This window comes from Pyrus communis, chromosome 15 (assembly GCF_041283825.1).
Source record: "Pyrus communis isolate YQ-2024b chromosome 15, ASM4128382v1, whole genome shotgun sequence".
NCBI lineage: Eukaryota > Viridiplantae > Streptophyta > Magnoliopsida > Rosales > Rosaceae > Pyrus > Pyrus communis.
The window spans coordinates 29,184,588-29,204,817 of NC_142579.1; the positions used below are offsets into that span (position 1 = coordinate 29,184,588).

At 36.9% G+C, this 20,230-nt stretch overlaps 4 protein-coding genes across 4 annotated transcripts; 1 reads left to right on the forward strand and 3 right to left on the reverse strand.

The window, feature by feature from the left end:
• Nucleotides 1-323: 323 nt before the first annotated feature.
• LOC137749566 (F-box protein At5g49610-like) lies at nucleotides 324-1,499 on the reverse strand. The gene has a single exon (XM_068446294.2). It carries the CDS (start codon nucleotides 1,497-1,499, stop codon nucleotides 324-326), a length of 1,176 nt encoding a protein of 391 aa, XP_068302395.2.
• Nucleotides 1,500-4,148: 2,649 nt separating this feature from the next.
• On the forward strand, nucleotides 4,149-4,937 carry LOC137749478 (RING-H2 finger protein ATL64-like). Its single transcript, XM_068489609.2, has one exon. It carries the CDS (start codon nucleotides 4,280-4,282, stop codon nucleotides 4,805-4,807), a length of 528 nt encoding a protein of 175 aa, XP_068345710.2. The 5' UTR covers nucleotides 4,149-4,279; the 3' UTR covers nucleotides 4,808-4,937.
• A 786-nt stretch (nucleotides 4,938-5,723) lies between these two features.
• LOC137741912 (vacuolar protein sorting-associated protein 2 homolog 1) lies at nucleotides 5,724-7,991 on the reverse strand. The gene is made up of 5 exons (XM_068481614.2): nucleotides 7,771-7,991; nucleotides 6,881-7,011; nucleotides 6,495-6,599; nucleotides 6,117-6,377; nucleotides 5,724-6,008 (listed from the first exon to the last, which is right to left on the reverse strand). Exons 1-5 carry the CDS (start codon nucleotides 7,805-7,807, stop codon nucleotides 5,865-5,867), a joined length of 678 nt encoding a protein of 225 aa, XP_068337715.1. The 5' UTR covers nucleotides 7,808-7,991; the 3' UTR covers nucleotides 5,724-5,864.
• A 6,805-nt stretch (nucleotides 7,992-14,796) lies between these two features.
• LOC137749384 (protein BIG GRAIN 1-like C) lies at nucleotides 14,797-16,247 on the reverse strand. The gene has a single exon (XM_068489510.2). The coding sequence runs from the start codon at nucleotides 16,027-16,029 to the stop codon at nucleotides 14,866-14,868; it is 1,164 nt and encodes a 387-aa protein (XP_068345611.2). The 5' UTR covers nucleotides 16,030-16,247; the 3' UTR covers nucleotides 14,797-14,865.
• Between the last annotated feature and the right edge of the window lie 3,983 nt (nucleotides 16,248-20,230).

The window sequence follows — 20,230 nt, forward strand, 5'->3', positions numbered from 1 at the left end:
AGTTGTAGAAGTTAAAGGTACTAGTGTAATAAGCTTGTGGCTATATATATCTTCTTGTACTGTCATAATTATTCAATCAATGAAAATCAATCTTTACAGAGAGAATCTCAGTTTCTATATAATTTCTCTTTGAGATTAGGCTTTCAGGGGCTTAGTGTGTAAGTAAAAAATATGAACAAAATTAACATTGACAACAAAGTTCTATTGATAAAGCATTCAACAAGAAGTTTATAAACCTATGAAATAACGACACAAATAACAAAACAAACTAAATGTAAATATAAACTTATAGAGAAGTGAAACTAAAATCTTGCCAGCTCCATCTACGGACAGGTACCCCTCAAATTAACTCTCTCAGAATCCGATTGCAGCTTGAAAACTTCACTAGGATCAAACCCTAATCTCACTACATTAGAACTAGAATCTCGAAAATTGTAAAATATGAGTTTTTCGTGCCCTTTCACAAGTGCAATATCACTGCTGTAAAATGCAACAGGGGGAGGACAATAGCCCTCCACTTCTTTAAGCCCTTCCATGCTCAATCTCCGTATCTTTCTCCATACTTTTTTTTCATGATCTTCCATAACCCACAGGTCCATGGACTCCTTATAGATGCAAATCAATCCAAGCCGGCCTTGGTACTCCACGAGTCGATTGTAACTTAAATCCTCACAATCCCTCACCGGCTGTGGTAAATCAAATCGTTCCCAACTCTCTTTATCATCTTCATAATGAAAAGCAAATATTTTGTTGTCCGCTAATCGCCAATAGAATCCACCACATACTGATATGTAGCGCCGGTTAAAGCCGCATAAGCAAATAGAATAAGGTAAGCTTACATCCTTCAACTGCCTCCACGCCCAAGTGTTTGAATCAAACACCTCAAATCTCCACTTTAAGTACTGTGTTGACTTGACCTTGAAGAAGGGATACCGGGCTCTTGAAATCTGAATAATCTTGTACCTTAGAGGCTTTGAACTTAACACAACTATGGCAATCGTCGAAGTGAAATACCTGTTCCTTGGATTCGGTAACTTTTCCCATTGTCTAGTGGTAGGTTTGCAGACAAAAAGTTGGTAATTATTTTCGCTCATACAAAACACTAGACCTTGACGACTCACAGCTTCAATGCGCACTGGGACAGGCATGAAGTCCATAACTGAGTGTGTCAAATTCTTGTTTGCCTTATTATCAACAGACACGAACGTTTGTAAAGTTTTCCCATATTTGACCCGATTCTCGACTAGAAACCCCGAAACTGTGCCACTTCTCTCGCAAAGAAGTTGCCAGAACCTTGAGTCATACGTGATGTGATTCCACTCCTTTGAAACCAGCCTACACCGGCCTAGACTTTCGAGCGATGTTCGTGTTAGAATCTGATCAAACCATATTTCTGAAGGAAGGGATGGTAGTGATGACGAGGCCATTAAAGCGACTGAATGGGATTTGGATTCGGATTCGGGTTCTCCACTGATCTTTTTGGCGTCCATCTTATCCATTGTGTGTGATGTGTTGTTAGTTAGCACAATGCAGTGGACAAGATCTTGGATCCCTTCAATTTATTGACGATTCGTCTGATATGATGCTGGAGACTTGGGGCCAAAGCAATTGCTTGAAATACTCCCGAGGTAGACAGATAATTTATAACAAAGGGAGAATGTGTTTAGCAGTTGAATTTATGAGAGTTAGAAGAAGTTTATCGCATGTCCTCTTCCTAGAAATTAAAATTAATGTATGTCCACATCAGCATTTTCTTATTTAATTCATTATCTATTATTAATGTAAAATGATATATACTCATTTCCAGTTTATCCTTTAATATCTATTACTAATTTTTAATTATCTCCCTAAAAATCAGAGAACAATTTTCTACTTTTTTGTGTCTCTCACCCAGTTCATCAAAAGAGAGATACGTCCTGAGAAATTTTGCAGGGAAGAGAGAAAGAGAAAGAGGGAGAGATAAAATAGCTATTGAAAATAAGCTGAAATTTGTTAGGGGAGACGGAGAAATTAGGCGTTCATAAACAATGATCTATTTTATTGGCTTACGAGTGTTCTGCGATCCTTATATCCACCATTATTGAGTATACACACATTGTATCTTATATCTCTTGACATGGATGATTACAATTTATTTTTCAAATAGAAACGTACCAATGTCAAATTGAAACGTGCCAAAGTCAAATTAAAACATACCAGTATCGAATTAAAACGTACCAATGTCGAATTAAAACGTACCAAGCAACTTGAAACGTACCTCATGTTAAAGTGAAACGTATCCACTATAATATCTAAAAGGCAATGCGCCAATCGAAGTTAAATTTCCAAATGTACCATGCAACTTGAAACGTACCTCATGTTAAAGTGACATGTACCCAATATAATATCTAGAAGGCATTGTGCCAATTGAAGTTAACTTTCCAAATGTACCATGGTACGTGAAAATTATGAAAACATGGATACAAAGTGCGGTAAAACAAAAGGTTTACTGTAACATCCCACATCGCCCAGGGGAGTGGATCCTGTAAGCCTTATATGTATATTCTCATCTCTACCTAGCACAAGGCTTTTTGGGAGCTCACTGGTTTCGAAGTTCATCGGAACTCTGAAGTTAAGCAAGTTCGCACGAGAGCAATCCCAGGATGGGTGACCCACTGAGAAGTTCTCGTATGAGTTCCCAGAAACAAAACCGTGAGGGTATGGTAGGGCCCAAAGCGGACAATATCGTGCTACGGTGGAGTCGAGCCCAGGTTGTGGTGGGGGCCCGGGCCGGGATGTGACACTTACCCTATGGTATCAATATTCAAATTTGAAGGTGTGATATATCATACCACCATCAAAGTTGGTGGAGAACAGTCATTAAATTAACTTAAACGGTGGTACGATATACACATCGATTGGAAGAGTTGGTGTGTGCTCCAATACGGTGTGGAGTTGGAAGAAAAAGGTACGTAAGAAATAGAAGCAAATATCAAGTTGTTCCTTAAAATTGTAATAGAATTATGTTGAAATTGAATACTGAATCATAACCACTAGAGATTTTATAGTTAATTTGGTACACTACATATAATGAGAAATCATATAATCTTGTATTATGTGGCGCCTAAATTGTAGGAATATGTTTAATCAAAATTCTAAAAGACATGGATGTTTAATTTTAAAATTTCAAGAGCTAGGCATCTGTATCAAAACGCCCCTTACTAATACTTGCACGTATCTGAGAAGGGATACATGACCAGAGGCAAGGTCCATAAAAATTAGGTTCCAAGAGTCGACATGGTTTTGGTTCTTTTGGTTTCTTCATGATTAAGTCCTCCAAAAATCTATTTTAGTCACAACCATTGAAGAAAAAAAGTGTGGACATATCTGCTATTGAAACCGATTATTGCGCTATATGGTTAAGGAAAGCATCCGAGTCTAGACATTTACACATCCCGTATTTAACAGTTAATTCTTTTAATGTTTCAATTCTCTTTTAAGTTTTAACACTAAAAAACTAATATTTATAAGGCTTAGAGTCTTCACATTTACGCATCCCGTAATTATATTCTCCTATAAAATATGGGGTCGCCGTTACTTTGACTCCTAAAGTATCATTGTGTGTGTAAATTTCTAAACCTCAAGTAAATTTCAACTCAATTTGATTTGCTCATACCTAACAATTTTTAATTGTAAAGCCACGGTTTACCAATTAAAGGATAAATAGTTACACAAGATTAGTGAATAAAACAACTGCCGGATAATATTTTAATTTATTTTGTTGATTGCAGGTCGTTCATACGACTATATCGAACAATAATATATCTATTTAATTGTTCTCTTAGCCAAGAATAAGGCAGACTGAGAGAGAGAGAAATAATTCTTATCTACAAGTTGAAGTCACTCTCCTCCACCCTTGCTTGGTGTCCTGTGATTGTGCATTCCTTTGTCTTCTTTCAATCATTCCTTACCCCCAAAGATTATAAACAAAGTTCATTATTTCCACAACTACATAACGACCACGGCTTTTCGACTAACGACTTCTTATTTTAAAGGTGATTGTCTCGATACAGATAAAATCGCTTAATTGTGCTGAAGAATATGTATTATCAAGCGTGTTCAATTTGTGTGTCTAAATAGTATTATTGTTAATTTATTTTAATTTAAACCTATTTAATAATAACATGGCCTAGAGTGGAGAATTTTCTTTGTGAAATTAAAACAACTAGCTAGTACTAATTTAAGGCCCCTCCTCCTCCTTTCCAAATCCTCTTGCCACTTTCACCAAAAACCCAAAACAATGGGTTACAAGCTCTACGCAATACAAAGCCCCATTTCACAGCCGCCACCGCCTCCTCCGTCACCGAAAACCAACTTATCCATGCTGTATTATGGCCTCATAGTCTTCGGAACAGCCGGCATAATCCTAGCCATGTACAACCTTATCTTCATCAAATGGACTTCGAGGCGCCATGGCCAGTCTCCGGCGTCAAGACCATCAAACAGTTTGGTTGATCTCTCAAGAACAAGGAGGAGTAGGAGCTTTGAGAACTTGGGCAGCTTCAGGTACCAGAAGAAAGAGGGACCAAACACAAAAGATGAAAATTCTGTTGAATGTGCTGTTTGTTTGTCAGTTTTTGAGGATGGAGAAGATATAAGAAAGCTGCCTACTTGCAAGCACTCTTTTCATGCTCCTTGCATAGACATGTGGCTCTACTCTCACTCTGAGTGCCCGCTCTGTCGCACGCCCGTGCCCGTCAGCTCATGGTGTCATCCGCAGTTGACGACCACGCCGGAGCACAATTCCAGAGAAGGCCTGCTACTCTGAGCTTTCTAGGGTTTTTTTTTTTTATTTCTTTTTTTTCGTTCATTTTTTTTTTCATTTACAGAAAGAAAGAAAGAAAAAATTGAAATTCCCATTTTTTTTAAGGCTTTTTTTTTTTTTTTTGGGAGTTTGTTGGTTTGTAAAGTGGGACGATGGTATCAAGGAGTGCATGGTAGAAAACAAGGATTAGGTGGAGAATTTTTTACCAAATTATCAGGAATACAAGTTACTCTAATGTATAATTTTACATGTTATAATAAGATAAACAATAGTTTTAATACATTTTTTTTAGAGTATATTAATACAAAACAAATTTACTTATTGTAATTTAAGTAAAATAGTAACGTTACTTTGTCGTATTCAAGTACAATGAAAATTGCCCGATTAGATAAACATTGTAAAAATATTTCGCCACAGTTGGATCCAAATTTAAACTGGCACTGTATTGTATATGATACTGAAATTTTTGTTCGTTCTTACGCTTGCAACTTGCGATCACGATTTCCTTCCGTCATCAAAATATTCGAAAATGCCAAAAAAATTCAACAACTTGAACAGTTTGCAGTGGGTTCATGTGATTTCTGCAAAGACAATGTATCATACGCTTGCAACTGTATTCAATGAAAACATCACAACTCCATTTTCAAAATTTTGAGGGTTTTTTCTTGTAGAAAAGATTCTAGTATTGTATCGTTATTAGGTTCGCCTCCACGAGATAAAATTTTGAATCCCATCACCGTGTTCACAACTCTCAGACCGTCAATGTGTTTCGAGTTTACAACTTGCTTTCTGCACCCAAGTTTAAATCTCTCCCGTAGTTTAGGCTTTACCCTTTTGAAAGTTGGGTTCTCTAGCTCGATCTCACCATTACAAAGCATGTGCATCTCCTCATATTCATAACATGTTTGTTGTGTACAAATTTACCGAATGTAATTTTATTAAAATATCCGCGTGTCAAATCTTGATTCGATAAATTCCGGCATAAATTTTTCACATATATTACAATGCACAAAAGACCTCTCACCTCTCACACTGCCAATAATATACAAGAAATTGAAATCTACATCCTTCTTAAATTGTCTAGCCTCGCCTGTAAATCACTATCTATCCCACCGTCATCAGCTCCAGCTGCTGCTGTTTCCACTTGCGGAACTTTGTTCTTCGCAGCTGGTGCAGCAACAGCGGCCGATGGTGCATTAACAAGCTGCAGAGAATAAGAAAACAATAGAAATGTTATCGCTGCTCAGAAACTTTAAATTCGTCAACCACAGCGGAGAGGAAAAATGTACGAGTTCTCGACTGATGTAAGTACCTCTTGGTTGACGTTAATTCCAATCTCATCAAGAACTTGGCTCACTAGTTCGTCAGTTTCCTCCTCTTCCTCATCTCCTTCCAGCGCATCATCAATAGCATCACCCATCACCTCAGTTGTCAATTCCATCTTCTCATTCTGCCTCTCAAATTCTTGCATAATTTTCTGCAGTGATGGCAAGTTCATCTGCCTGTTCATCTGGCCCATTGCCTTCGTCACTCCTTTCATTGCCTCTCCCATAGCTTGTGTGGATTTCAACGTCTGAAAGAAAAAAGTAATTCTAAGAATACAACTCATCCAATAGGATACCAAAATAATGACGGAGCTACCTTTCGTTCACATGGATTAAAAGGCATAAATCACAGAATGTAGATATACCTGAATTCTAAGAGATACACCCTGGAGTTGAGATTTGAGCTTGTAGAACTTTTCAATCTGATGTCGTGTTCGAACAAGGTCTTTCGCCATAACTTTAACAGCTCCCTGAAACAAAGTTGGGCAGATAAAAAGCACAGTTAGGCTATGCGACCATCAAACCAAAGTCTATACACTACAAGGTAAAAGCGGAAAATGTTCTATGTATGTATAACACCAACTTCATAACTAAAACTCAGAGACAGATAATTAGGCAACAATGAGCCAAGGGAGTTTAGGTCTGCGGTCAAGAGTAGCTCAGCCACAAAGCACAAACAGAGGAAGATACTGAAATCGAGCCTCACGAAAAATAAAGCAAAACAGCAAATAGCAGAGAGAAAATAACACACCATCTGCCCTTGCTTGGCACTTTTCTTAATCTCTAGAATTAGTTTCTTCTCTTGTCCTTGGAGAGCTCCTCTCTCCCTCTCTATCTCTCGAATAGATTTGTCCAGCATCCTCTTGTTTTCCCGCAAAAGTTCTAAAATCACAAATTCAGACCCAAATATACAATTTCAGCTTATAAAACAGTAATTCTCACAAAACAATGATACGAATACAAATTAGTGTTACATGCCCCAAGACAAGAATCAAGACATAAATCAAGTCTACCGTCAGATGGAACACAAAACTGTACACAAACTTTAAGAAGCAAACAACCGAATTACCAATTGAGCAATGAAACTTAGATATCAATATGCAAATAGCAGCGTATAGTGTACAAACGAAAGGTTCACAATTGTATAGATATCCTTCTACTTCAAGTAGTTAGATTTTTTTCATTTTGTATTCACATAATCCAACTGAAAATTACACATCACACCGCTACGGGTTCAATTCCGGATATTGGGTGGAATTTCTGGTCCAAACCCTAACGATGTACCATACGCATACGTATACACATAGATTGCAAAACAAAGAACTGGCGAAAAGCATTGACAAACTAGATTGACTTCTAATGGATTAAATCTTATATCCCCTCCAATTCAGCTTCCTATTCACAAGTAACTACACAGCCATAAAAAATTGGGGAAACAAAAACATCATTTATTTGATTATCTGATTAACAAATAAATTGTTTAAATTTCTCGGTATTGCTCCAATTAGTCTCTCTACAATTTCAAAATCTACTAAAACACAATACAAAATTTTACATCAGGAAAATAAAAAATCATAGAAATTCAACAAACCAAAACCCTAAAACAACATAAAACTCAACCAAATTGATCAATCTACGAACCTGCGGGCGTCTTCCGCTTGCCGAAGAGGAAACTCATGGCGACGGATCGAACGGTCGAAAATCGATCTGAAACTTCTCAGGTTTGGCCTGGATCGGATCGGATCGTCTCTGCGCGCTGCGCTTTCGATTAGATTTTTCCAAAAAAGGACTGAATTCGTCGGCTTTTGAAAGTTTCCGATTCGTCGAGTTTTCCCTTCACGCGGTGTTTTGGTGTAGTGGTTAAGGAATGCAATCAGCAGCGTCGAAGACACCTTGCACGCGGCAACTCTCGAGTGGTGGGCTTGGCACGCTTATTGTAAATCTAAGCTTTTCCAAGGCCCAATGGGTTTTCTGTAATTGCACTTTTGGGCCTTGAGGGATTCGTGGGCTTTAAACCGAGGCCCAATTCTGGGTCGGCTATTTTTGTCAGAAATTGGTTGGTTTTACCGGCACGCGGGAAAAGGCGTCTGGTGTTTTGCCTTTGGTTTGTTTGTTTGTTTGTTTTAACGGCCGAGTGAAAGCGGAGCTGACGGTAAGGGAGCACAGAGGTACACGTGGGGAGCATTTGCTTTTAAAGGGACTCGGAAGACGCAGACAGGTTCACGTGCGGGATTGTCCCAACACGCCGTACGTGAGAGCATACTGTACTATTCTTATAGCAAGCACGTTTAGAACCCACGGCTTGTATGCGAGTGCTTTTATAGAAAGCACTTATCTCGTAATTTTTTCAAAAAATTGCTTTCAGTGAAAGCTTATCATAAGCTTCGTAAACATTTGAGCGTTTCTTGAAGAATCGAAAGTGATTCACACTGTAAACTTGTTAAAACATACTAATCAAATTGGTTAAATTAAAAACATAATGACCAAAATAGACTTTAGGTATAAGCTCAGTGAACAAAAAAGTTTAAACCTAAACAAAAACTATTTTCTTGAGTTTTTAAAAAATGTCTTTTAGTACCACTTTGTGAAATCCCATCCCGAATTATGTATTTTGTCATGTTAACAGAGTTATGAAATGACCAGTTTGCCCCCTATCACTTACCCAATCCGATTTCCTTTTTGGACTTTCTCCAAATTCTTCCCCTCTCTTTGCTTGCCACGTGGCACCACCCCCATCCCCATCTCTTTTCTCTCTCATTCTCTCTTTCTCCCCGAGCCCACTCTCACTCTAGAATCTCTCTCTCTCTCAACCCTCACTCTTATCTCTCTCACACACTTTCTCCCTCTCCCCGATCCACACACACACCATCATCACCACCTGTTGGCAGTGACAACGACCCTCGCCCTCGACCAAACACCCAACTCTTCCTCTCTCTTTCCCGACACCGTTACAGTCACAGTACAAGCATTTTCCGACGAAGGTAAGTCGAAATCACCTTTTGATCTCCTTCCTTCATAGTCTAAACTACTTGGTTATTGAATGGAAAACGAATTTGGTGAAGGTTTAAGCACGAAAACAGCTTGGGGAAGCATTTTTCAATTTTATGGCGAAAGACCGTAGGTTTCAGGCCTTTTTCCGGTCGTCTCCGATGTCAACTCCAACCTATCTTGGTACAACTCGAATCCCTACTATTTTATCTTCATTTTAGCTTTTGTATGATGAAATTTGGTTGAGGTTTGACCCCAAAACGGAATCGAGGAGATTCCCGGCCAAATCTCTGGCCTTCTTCCTCACAAAACTAGGTCGAGACCCAAACCCAAGCCTTGGGCCGGGCTTTCAGGCCCAAAACCTAATTGAAACAAAGCCTTTGGGCCGTAATGACTTGGGCATTTGGCCCATTAAACCCTCGGCCCAAACCCTTAGAACCCAAGCCTAAAACCCTTTGAAACCCAGCTCAACCCTTAACCTGAAACCCAAGGGAACCCCGACCTTTGGGCCATGGAACCAACCCATTTGAGAAGCCCAGAAGCCCAATATGCCAAGCCCAGCCCACTAAGTCAAGCCCAAAACCCTCAAGCCCAAACCCTGAGCCCGGCCACGCGTGACCCTATGCGTGGGCACACGTGAGGCCGAGCCGATGCTAGCGCGTGGAGCACAAGCACCAACGGTGGCTCCGGCGACTTTTCAAGCCAACTTTCCAGCAACCCATGGCGGCGGGTAAGGGCATGTGCGACGACATGCAAGGGTACTTGAGGTCCCCCTTATGTTTTTCGAAGTCCTGAATCCGTTTATGACGTCCGTTTTTTGAAATTCAATCGTTATGATAGAGTTTTATTAATTGAACCCTTTATATGCTTAGGTGCAACTATTACCGGTGATTTCGTCCTTTTTATTTCACACGGTTCATCGACGACGAGCGTATGTCTTGCCCACGGGCGATTGTCTTGCCTACGGGCGTATGTCCTACTTATGGGCTATTGCTCTACCTACGGGCACGTGGCGTATGTTCTGCATACGGGTGCGTGATGAAGAACCTTCGGGCGATTATGATACCACTAGTTAGCACACTATATATGATATATGTTTTATGAAAGGTTTTATGGCATGCTAGGGTTTTCGGAAATCCTATCACATATTATTCTATTAGTTTTCATAAACTTTGGGGGATAGTACGTTGTTGAATAACTATGTTTGTACTACTTATATATCAATTTGGTCCACTCATGTTTGTTTTGCACCCCCTCAGGACATAGGAACGAGGCTTACGATTCGAGCTATAAGGCATTCCCATACCAGTGATATCGTGCCATCCTTTTTGCTTTGACATCATTGTAATAGCATCTTCCGCTTGTATTCTGAATTAGATATATGCTTTGAACAGGTCATGCATTATCACTATCATTATCATTGTTGACAGTTGAATATTATTATATTATTTTATAAGGTTTATGTTGGAATATTACATTGAGTAGTTCGCACGAAATTTACATGCATGTTTCACATGTTCTCAGCAAATGCATTCATTAAATGGCTTGTGTCACCCGAGGGTGTCGGGCAACACATGGCCATCCCAATGTCCCCTGGACATCGGGATCGGGGCGTGTCACACTTAATACGACGGTCTAGTGTTATTCTTCTTCAATTGTAAATGAGAGGTCTTAGGTTCAATTCTAGTCAAAGGTGAATTTGAATCACATTATCGCCAGCCTATTGTGAGGTTTGGCCTATTCCCCCACCCCCTTAGACCAAAAAATTTAGGTTTTAACCCAATAACAGTTTTTTTCCTCCAACCATTCTGAGTTAAATTTGTAGCCCGAGATTATTAAAAAATGAATTTAGGATAATTTTTTTTTCTTAAAGTAACTTTAAAAAAAAAATTATGTAGTCTATCCTAATTTAATTTTATGAACATTTTAACCTAAAAATGTTTAGATTTCGATAAATATTGAAAAATCACTAAACACACACCATGAAACTCATGGAACACTACGAAAGATTATGAAACACATAAAATATTTTTTTTTTATAATTACTTTAGCCGTTAGATTTAAATTTAAACCATTAGATCTTTTTTTTTACCGTTGGATTTGATCATATTAAGTCTTAGCCATTGGATTCAACGAATTTATAAACATATAACTAAAAAAAATACACATATATAGTGGATCAGCCCCACTAACCTAGGGGAATCTTGGGCTAATTTTGCCCCAGAAATGAGTTTTGATTAAAATTCATATTTGCCCCAAGGGTTGGAGGATGTTGGGGTAAGTTTAAAACCTAAAATTTGAGTTTTTCTCCAAAGATTAGAGTAGATCTTAATATAAATAATATCGTTTGTTAAACAAATATCTTTTTGTTTTTTCTTTTTTAAACTGAAAACTAATTATATTACCAAAATATGTTTTCAATTTAGCTTTTTTATTCTTCTTTTTTTTTTAAAGTATAAAACTGAAATCGAAATGTATACAAAATGATCATTTAAAGTTTTCGATTAAAATCATGTCCAAAATGATTGTTAATCCACAAAACACTTTTAGTCATTCTGAAACAAACAATAGCTCCAATAATGTCTGCTTTGAATATGAGGGTCTAACTATGGAATGCGCACTCGTTTTCTATTGAAGAAAGCATTATTGCTGAACTTCAAATATCATTTCCAATAACAAAACCTATTAATATGTTATCGATCATTTTTAACAATGTTGATGAAGGTTAGTTCTCCTTCACATGAATTTTCTATTTAATGACCAAATATTGGACAACCCTTACTACTATTAATACTCAGCGTTTGCTTTTTCAAAAAATAAGTGTAGTGGTACTATTGCCTAACAAAAACTCAATGGTACTCCAAAGTATATGATATTTCAGACTTTTTAATTATCAAATCTTAACTATTGTGTTTTTAAACAAAGATCTAACGTTTAAAAAACTCAGCGTACTCCGAAACACTTTATAAAATCCCCTACATCTAACGTTTAAAGAGACAAATGCATAATGTAATTTTGGACTCACCTATGTTATGGAAATCATGCAAATAATGCAGAATGGGCAACTGGCATACCGGCAGATTGCAGAGTACCGAACCAATTCTCTACAGAGGACAAGTATGGAGAAGATCCAACCCACAGATGGGATAACTGCTACGTGGTCCTCCTACACTCCTACTCCCCTACATATAGGCTTCTCTCTCTCTCGATATAATTCATATTATTTATATAAATAATTACGTATTAATTTGCTACACATGCATTTGTTTTAAATCACCATCCATTAATCAATTTTCCAGGCTACTTGCCACGGATTTATGCATGGTTGTTGAGAAACATGAGGTGAATTTAGTTGGTATACATTGCAATTTCCCAATTGTTTATATTTGCTTATGTGATCATTAGTACAGTATGGTATTCCACTCCATTACGTGAGAAATTTTAAGTTCGTCTCATGAAAATAGCAAGTTTGATATCATACTTTTGTGGATCAGTTACGTCGCTTAGCTTAAACTATTGATTTGTTGATAAGGTTGGTTTTCACCAAAATGTGTTGTTCAAATTTACAATTTAACAAGAAAACAATACTTATCTCATTTCACCCTTAAGTTAAGATTGATAACCACGACTATAAATTGACGACATATATCGCTTTCAAATCTTCAACTCATGTTACCACACTGATTAACCAAGATACATAAAGCCATATGTTAACTTAAAATCTTGATTAACTAAAGTCTATCTCCTATTTCACAAATAATTTCCCAAATTTTTGTAATTTTTTATTCTAATTTTGTCACTTTTGAGAACCAATTGAGAGCTATTGCACTCAAAGTCAATGAAGGGGACCAAGAATATATGGATTTGAAGATCACATAACTTTTATTTTCTCCTATGGTGTAAAAGTTTGTTGGGATATATGCTATAATGTTTGATCCTCCAATATATTGACTTCTTAGATTCCTCCTGAGTGGTCCCCTCCTTGTCTCCCTAGCTCCAAAACCTATTCAAATTTCAATCCTCTAATCCCATTTCTGCAACATTGAGATCATTTTAACGATCTAGCATTGTCTTCCTGTTCATGGATGCTGCAAAGTGTCTAATGACCAACTCAATCATGTATCTGAGCCTGTTTCTAGTGAGCGACGGGTAGAATTCTTTGTGTTCAACTTAAATACGCGGTAGAATATTGTAAGTGACAGAACAACTAATCATTTCATAACTATACCAGAAGGAACCAACAAAGTTTCTCTTGTTCTTGTCAATCCTGCTGACAAAATATTTCTTCTGTGCAGACAATAATTAAATGGCCCAAAAGGTCTGAGTTGTTAATAATTTCTAACCCCCTTTGAGATTAAAGTGATTGTAATTTTCACCCGTAAACACTTCAGGTGGTTGAGGCCATGTGCTAAAGCACCTAGCAACAACTGCTTGCTAGCTAGCTTTCACTTTCTCTCTTCTCTAGCAGAGAAGATTGGTGTGTTTTTACTTTTTCCATTCTCTCTTTTCATTCTGCTTTTTTGAGTTAGCACTTATAGTTTAAGCGTGTGAATGTGACGTTAACAGAGAAAGTGCTTTCAAAGTAACTAACGCTGTCTTATCAGATTTCTGTTGATAGGTTCTCAATTCAAACCTTGTATTAGTTGGAGTTTGATGGCTTAGATTAGAGTCATATTTGAGTCCTACATCGGCTAGAGGGAGAGCCATCTAGCGTTTTATAAGCAATGGCACCAGACATACATATTACCGAGGCCTTTTGGTAAAACTCCATACTTGTATTTTCCAGGTGACTAAAGTGGGAGAAATATTGGTAATACTGACTCGTGTGTATGTGACACGTTGGTGTGCTTCTGCACAACAATTGATATCAAAGCCCAAGCAACAGGATTGGCGACTCTCATGGTGACTCTCACGATCGTTCGAAGTTGAATAGCTCATTTGGAATTTGGTTGCATATGGTCAAGGTGGAGCTCTATTTGTATTTGGATTGTAAGATGTTAATTTGGTGATGGTTCAAGTCATGCCAAAGTGGAGATTGTTGGAGAATGGTGGCTTAGATTAGAACCACATTTGAGTCCTACATCGGCTAAGGGAGAGCCATCTTGTGTTGTATAAGCAATGGTACCACACAAACATATTGCCGAGGCCTTTCGGTAAGACCTCATGCCCGTTTCTCTCAAATCGCTAATGTGGGGGGAATATTGGCAATACCGACTCATGTGTGTGGAACTCGTTGGTGTGCTTCCACACAACAGTATTTCGGCAAGAAAGTGCTTCAAAGTGCTTATATATAACTTGAGTATTGTTTTCTCATCAAACTTTATTTTATTAGGATAAATATCTACGTTGTTAGATTATAAACCTAAACATATTTTTCGGCTAAAAAGTCATTCGAAGTACATCTACTTTAAGTAACTTCGCTTATCAAACTTATGTTATTAGGCTCTGAATCTAAACCACAAAATTAGACAAAAATTAACTAAATGGGTGATTCAGATTCACAATCAAACAATATTGAAAAGAAAAAGTTTTCGTATCATTTCTTTTAATAATGTTTTCATTGCTTTCACTTCTTGTCAGATTAATCTTTTGTTTGCTTAGACATATAATCTTAAACCAAATTATTAGGGTGAACTCCAAGAAATTAACAAGTAAGACAACCAATAACTTCCCCGAGAATTTGAAAGTAGAAACCCTTAATCAATTTGCTCATATTTTTTTCACAAAAAAATAAAGAAATATAGAAAATTACAACAACCCTTGGGCAATAGCTTGATTGGTTCTGAAATTAGTAGTCTCATACACAGGAAGTTCTTCCATGTACCTTCCAACCCCAACTGGATGATTCAGCTCAAAAAGATCAGAACTTGAACAGCTCTCAGCATCATGATCACTTTCTTCATCATCTGCATTGTCGCAAAAACTTCTCACCAAATTTTGACTAAGCGCCCCAGTCTTTCTGTAACTTGTTGATTTTGTGCTACGATTAAATGTGAGCAGGTCTTCTGTTCGACTCTTACCCGGTTGAATCAGCTTATCATAATTACCAGGACAAGCCCTTGCATATTTTTGAAAAGAGGGTTTTGGCATCAAGCTTGGGTCTTCTTCAAACACACATTTGAGGTGGTTTGGAGGCTGAGAATCCTCACCAAGAATCTCACTCACTGGGTAAAATCTAACGGACCTTTTCGTGCCATTGCTCGATTTTTTCGCTCTTGAAGACGGTTTGCTCAAGCAAGACCTTGAGAGAGTAGAAGCAGAAGCAGAAGAAGAAGGACAAGCCGATTTCAAATTCGACACATTCTCCGTAATGGTCACATCTTCCACAGCTCCAACATAACACATTTTTGGCTTCTTGACATTGCCAGAATTGAAAATCGAGTTGATGAAGTTCACAATCCGCCCGCCGGGCGAAATTGGTTGCTTCATTTTCTTCAATTCTTCATAGATTTTCAAAGCTCGTAGCTTCGTCTTTGAAAACGCACTTCCTCCGCCACTCTCACTCTTTTCCTTCTCCTCGAATTGCACGAACCTCTGCTCGACCGCCTTCGGTTTTGTTCTTGATCTGTAGCTCGAATCTGTTTCGGAAGATGAAAATGCAGCTCCTGAGCTCGACTCCGAGGAACTCGAAGCGGAGTTCGAGAACATGGAGCTGTGAACGCTCTGCTTCTCGACCCAATTCTCAATCATAATAGCCCTTCGAAGATTAACCTTCTCATTGTCTCCTTTAGTAGAACTGCTCTGTTTCTTGACCATTGTAGTCGACTCTCGAACATAACCCTGATCTCCATCTCCACCGCTCGATTCATCAATTGAGCGGTAGATGGAGTCGAGTAGCGAAGAAGAGAAAGATGGGTTTCTTCTTCGCCTCAAAAACGTTTCTTCTTTCGGTAACCTCTCCCTCGCATACATCTTGATTTGCTTACACAAAATTTACAGAGAAAAAACGGAGTTTTATAGGCCAAAAACAGAGGAAACAGAGAGAGTGTGAGAAAAGCAGAGAACAGTGAGAAATAGTTTAAGAAGATGTGTTTGCTGGAGTGTCTGCTTAGAGACTGCCAAAAGCTGCAAAGGGTTTTTTATAGAATGCAAGTAGATCATGTGAAAAAACAAGAAAGAACAGGAAGAGGTTGCAAGTTTCCTCTGTTTTTTATAACATATATATGTAAGCGATGATTATCCTGGTGGTTAGGGTCTTTTTTTAATTGTACATTGAGTTCAAATCCTCATTCCTCTCAATATAGCTTTAAATAGTATCATCACTTGTAATAAAAAAAACATAAATATTATCTCGATCTGACTTAGGAATACAGGTCACTCATCATTAGATTTTCTATTATAATTAATAAAAAGTCTATCCTTAAAAAAAAATTATATAAAAAAATTCTTAAACAACTTCCCTTATCTAAAGTGTGACTTCTTTTTTGTTTTTTGTCCTTGTAATATAAAAAATGTCATCAATAATAAGAAAAGTTGTTTAAGTGTTTATCGATAATAGAAAAAAAGTTTTGTCATGGACTTTTTATTAGTTCTTCCTTTATATTAAGGGCGAAAGGGAAATGAATGTGATTTTCTTATTTTACTCAATACTTGATATTAAATCCATAAGTTAATAACTATGAATTTTTAATCATCAGATGACTAAATGAACAAAACTCGTTTTTTATAATCTATATGGTTTTGTTCACGTGTCTTTTGCAGTAGGGTTTGTGTACAACAAAGAACAAAGTGTTGAGATTGGAAAGAAAGAAAGGCACATAGAGAAGTAGTAGGATTTATAGGAATAAGTTAGAAAGAAAGTGCCGTGCGTGCGGGTGAATTATGGTATTTGAAGGTCTTCCAGGTTGGCCTACTTTTTCTTACAAGTTACTGTTAAATTTCTTTTTGAAGAACAAAATTTCTGTGTTTGGTGGCAAGTGGTAAACTTTATTGATTCTTTCTTTTGAATGGTAAGACTAATGAGTGCAACATTTGGTTTCTTTTCCATTTTCTCTTGCTCGCCTAAGATCTTCGTTTTGAATACACGTGAAATTCTTTTTCATATGAGTTCTTAGATTAATTTTATAGTAGATTAATTATCAATTTTTATAATAATTGTTACACCGAAACACTATAATTCTACGAATAAATTTTAAAAAACCTCTAGCATGAAACCTTCCGTTTCCTCCACATCCCTTCCTCTCTCCATCTCTCTCGATCGTTCACTTCCCTTTTCTCTTCCTGAGTTTTTTTTGTTTTTTCCTTGTCGCGTAAGGAAAAAGGGAGAGAAATCTGTTTCAAAATTTTCACCGTTGTCGAAAAATTTCATATGAAAAAAGGGTTCATGAGTTCAAGAAGAAGGAGATTCTAATTTTCGAAACCACACAATATCAATATTTTTTTGTTTTGTAACTAACTGGGTTTGGATATTATTGATAAAAGATTGGATGAAATTGGATGTGTAAAGTTATTAGGGCTTTATGCAATTTGTTGGATTTAAATATTCAATGAGAATATTAGATTTTGCAGATAGAAGGGATTCAACATGATGTGAAACTTTATTCTCTCTTTATTTTATTTTATTTGTTTTATCAATTAGTATTTTGTCACATCCCGGCCCAAGTCCCCACCACAACCCGGGTCCTACTCCACCGTGGCATGATATTGTCCGCTTTGAGCCCCTACTACACCCTCACAGTTTTGTTTCTGGGAACTCACACGAGAACTTCCCAGTGGGTCACCCATCTTAGGATTGTTCTTGCACGCCACTCGCTTAATTTCAAAGTTCCTACAAAACCCAAAGCCAATGAGATCCCAAAAGGCCTCGTGCTAGGTAGAGATAGGAATATACATATAAGCCTTACAGGATCCACTCTCCTAGGCGATGTGGGATGTTACAATTTTGTTTCCGAATAATAGGAATGATTTAAGTTGATAGTTTAATCTACCATATTTGAAGGCTCATCTAAAAAGGACCTCACAGGTCCTCAAAATGAGGACCTTAATAGAACAGCTATATTTCACAATAATATAGGGCTAAATTATACAATGAGACCATTATAAATTATAATAATATGGTATCAAATTTACTATTTAAGGCCCTAAAACTTTTTACTTACAAAAGCAATATCATTAAACTGTAATATTAAGTGACAAAAAGAAAAAGAATCAAAAGTTGTTAATCATCCAAAATATATTTCTTCTTTATATAAACTACATATTAATGCAACTCTGGTTGTCATCCAAAATTCCATGAAATTACCATTCAAACCCCTTAATTAAAACTGAATAGAAATAAAACTTATGAACAATTTGGTAATTACAATAACACACATTTTTCCTTTAAAAAAAAAAACGTTACCTACATGTGATTTTAATCTTTTTATATTAAAAAATAAAAATAAAAACCTCTCTCCCGCTACCACATTCTCTCACTCTCTTCCTTTCTCCTTCCTTTAAAAAAAAAAAATATTCACACAATTTATGTTTGGCATATGCTAGTGTTCTTATTAAAAAAAAAAAAAACAAATGAGTGCATGATGATTTTTGAATCAGAAATATACATAACTTACAAATTACATTCTTCAAATTTTATTTAGATATAAAACTATCTTAATATCCACAATACTGCTTTTAATTAACAAATTTCAATAACACTTGAAATCTTTGTTGTGTTATTAGCATAATAGAAATGTTAATAAAGGGTTTTTTAGCTAAAATGATCCCTGAGATTTGCATAACACATCACTTTAGTCCCTGAAATTGAAAATCAATAGAAATGGTCCCTAAGATTGTCTACCATCCATTATTTTGGTCATTCCGTTAAAAACTCCGTTAAGTGTGTCAAAGCTCTTGGCTGGAAGTTCAGACAATTTTTAAAGCTTCATAACTCAATTGTTTCTTAACCAAATTCGACCTATAATATAATAAAATGAAGATAGTAAAGTGTAGAACAAGATTATACCTATTTGGAAGCCCAATGATTGCCGGAGATGCTGGAAAATAGCATGAAAGGTGACTGGTCCGCAGGAAAATTAGAAAGTTTGCCGGAAACTGGATAAAATTTAAACATTCATAACTTCTTTAATACTCAATGAAATCGAGTGATTCAAAAATAAAAATTATACTTCTCAACGAGAAGAAGAGAATGGTACATTTATCAACGGCTAATTCGCTGTGGTTTGGCTTGAAAACAACTCAAAAGTGGCTAACTCGAAACCAAGATATCACTTTCAAGCCGTTTTCCAGCCAAACCACGACGATTTAGGCGTCGAGAAAGGTGCCATTCTCTTTGCCTTGTCTAGATGTATGCTTTTCTTTTTTGAATCACTCGATTTCGTTGAGTATTGAAGAAGTTATGAACGTTTAAAGTTTACTCAGTTTCCGGCGAGTTTTCCAATTTTCCTGCATACTAGTCACCTTTCAGGCTATTTTCTGTCATCTCCAGCAATCATTGGGCTTCCAAATAGGTATAATCTTGTTCTACACTTTCCTATCTTCATTTTGATATATTATGGGTCGAATTTGGTTAACAAACAATTGAGTTATGATGCTTTGAAAATTACCCAAACTTCCTGCTAAGAGGTTGTAATATCCCAAGAATTTATTATCGAAGAAGAGAAATATTTGAAAAAAAATATGTTGTGCTTATTTATTGTAACAGTTTTCATATGAAAGCAATGAACTTCATTACGAGTTGGTAGCATCTTTGGAATCAATTTTCAAAGCTCGAACGAACTTTCAGTAGAACTTTGAATTTAACGGATGAGAGTGCAAAATGGCAGATGAGGAGTGGGTGGCCTTGACACGTGGCAGCAACCAAGTATTCCAGCAAAGGGGACGCTGGTTCTCATCTGCACCACGTTATTACATGGCAAACCCTAGAATTATTTCATGTTTTTTTTTAAACCTTGGTATTTTGTGGCTGTTACGAAATTAAGGGAACTTGGTGAACTTGAATGGTGATTTGGTACTTAGAGATCATGATAAATGGGTCTGGACATGTTTTGGGATTGAAAGACAGGAGGAACCAATCTGGAAAATAGCCATGAATATCACTATTCACGCTGCTGGGACCAAACTGAAATATAAGTTTCAGATTTGGGGCCATTTTACAGTTCTCTAAAAGTTTGGG

Coding starts and splice junctions, on each gene's coding strand:
- LOC137749566 (XM_068446294.2), bottom strand. CDS start 1,499: ATGGATAAGATGGACGCCAAAAAGATCAGTGGAGAACCCGAATCCGAA.
- LOC137749478 (XM_068489609.2), top strand. CDS start 4,280: ATGGGTTACAAGCTCTACGCAATACAAAGCCCCATTTCACAGCCGCCA.
- LOC137741912 (XM_068481614.2), bottom strand. CDS start 7,807: ATGAGTTTCCTCTTCGGCAAGCGGAAGACGCCCGCAG. Junction 7,012..7,770: donor CAAGCGGAAGACGCCCGCAG/GTTCGTAGATTG, acceptor TTGTGATTTTAG/AACTTTTGCGGGAAAACAAG. Junction 6,009..6,116: donor GAATTAACGTCAACCAAGAG/GTACTTACATCA, acceptor TATTCTCTGCAG/CTTGTTAATGCACCATCGGC.
- LOC137749384 (XM_068489510.2), bottom strand. CDS start 16,029: ATGTATGCGAGGGAGAGGTTACCGAAAGAAGAAACGTTTTTGAGGCGA.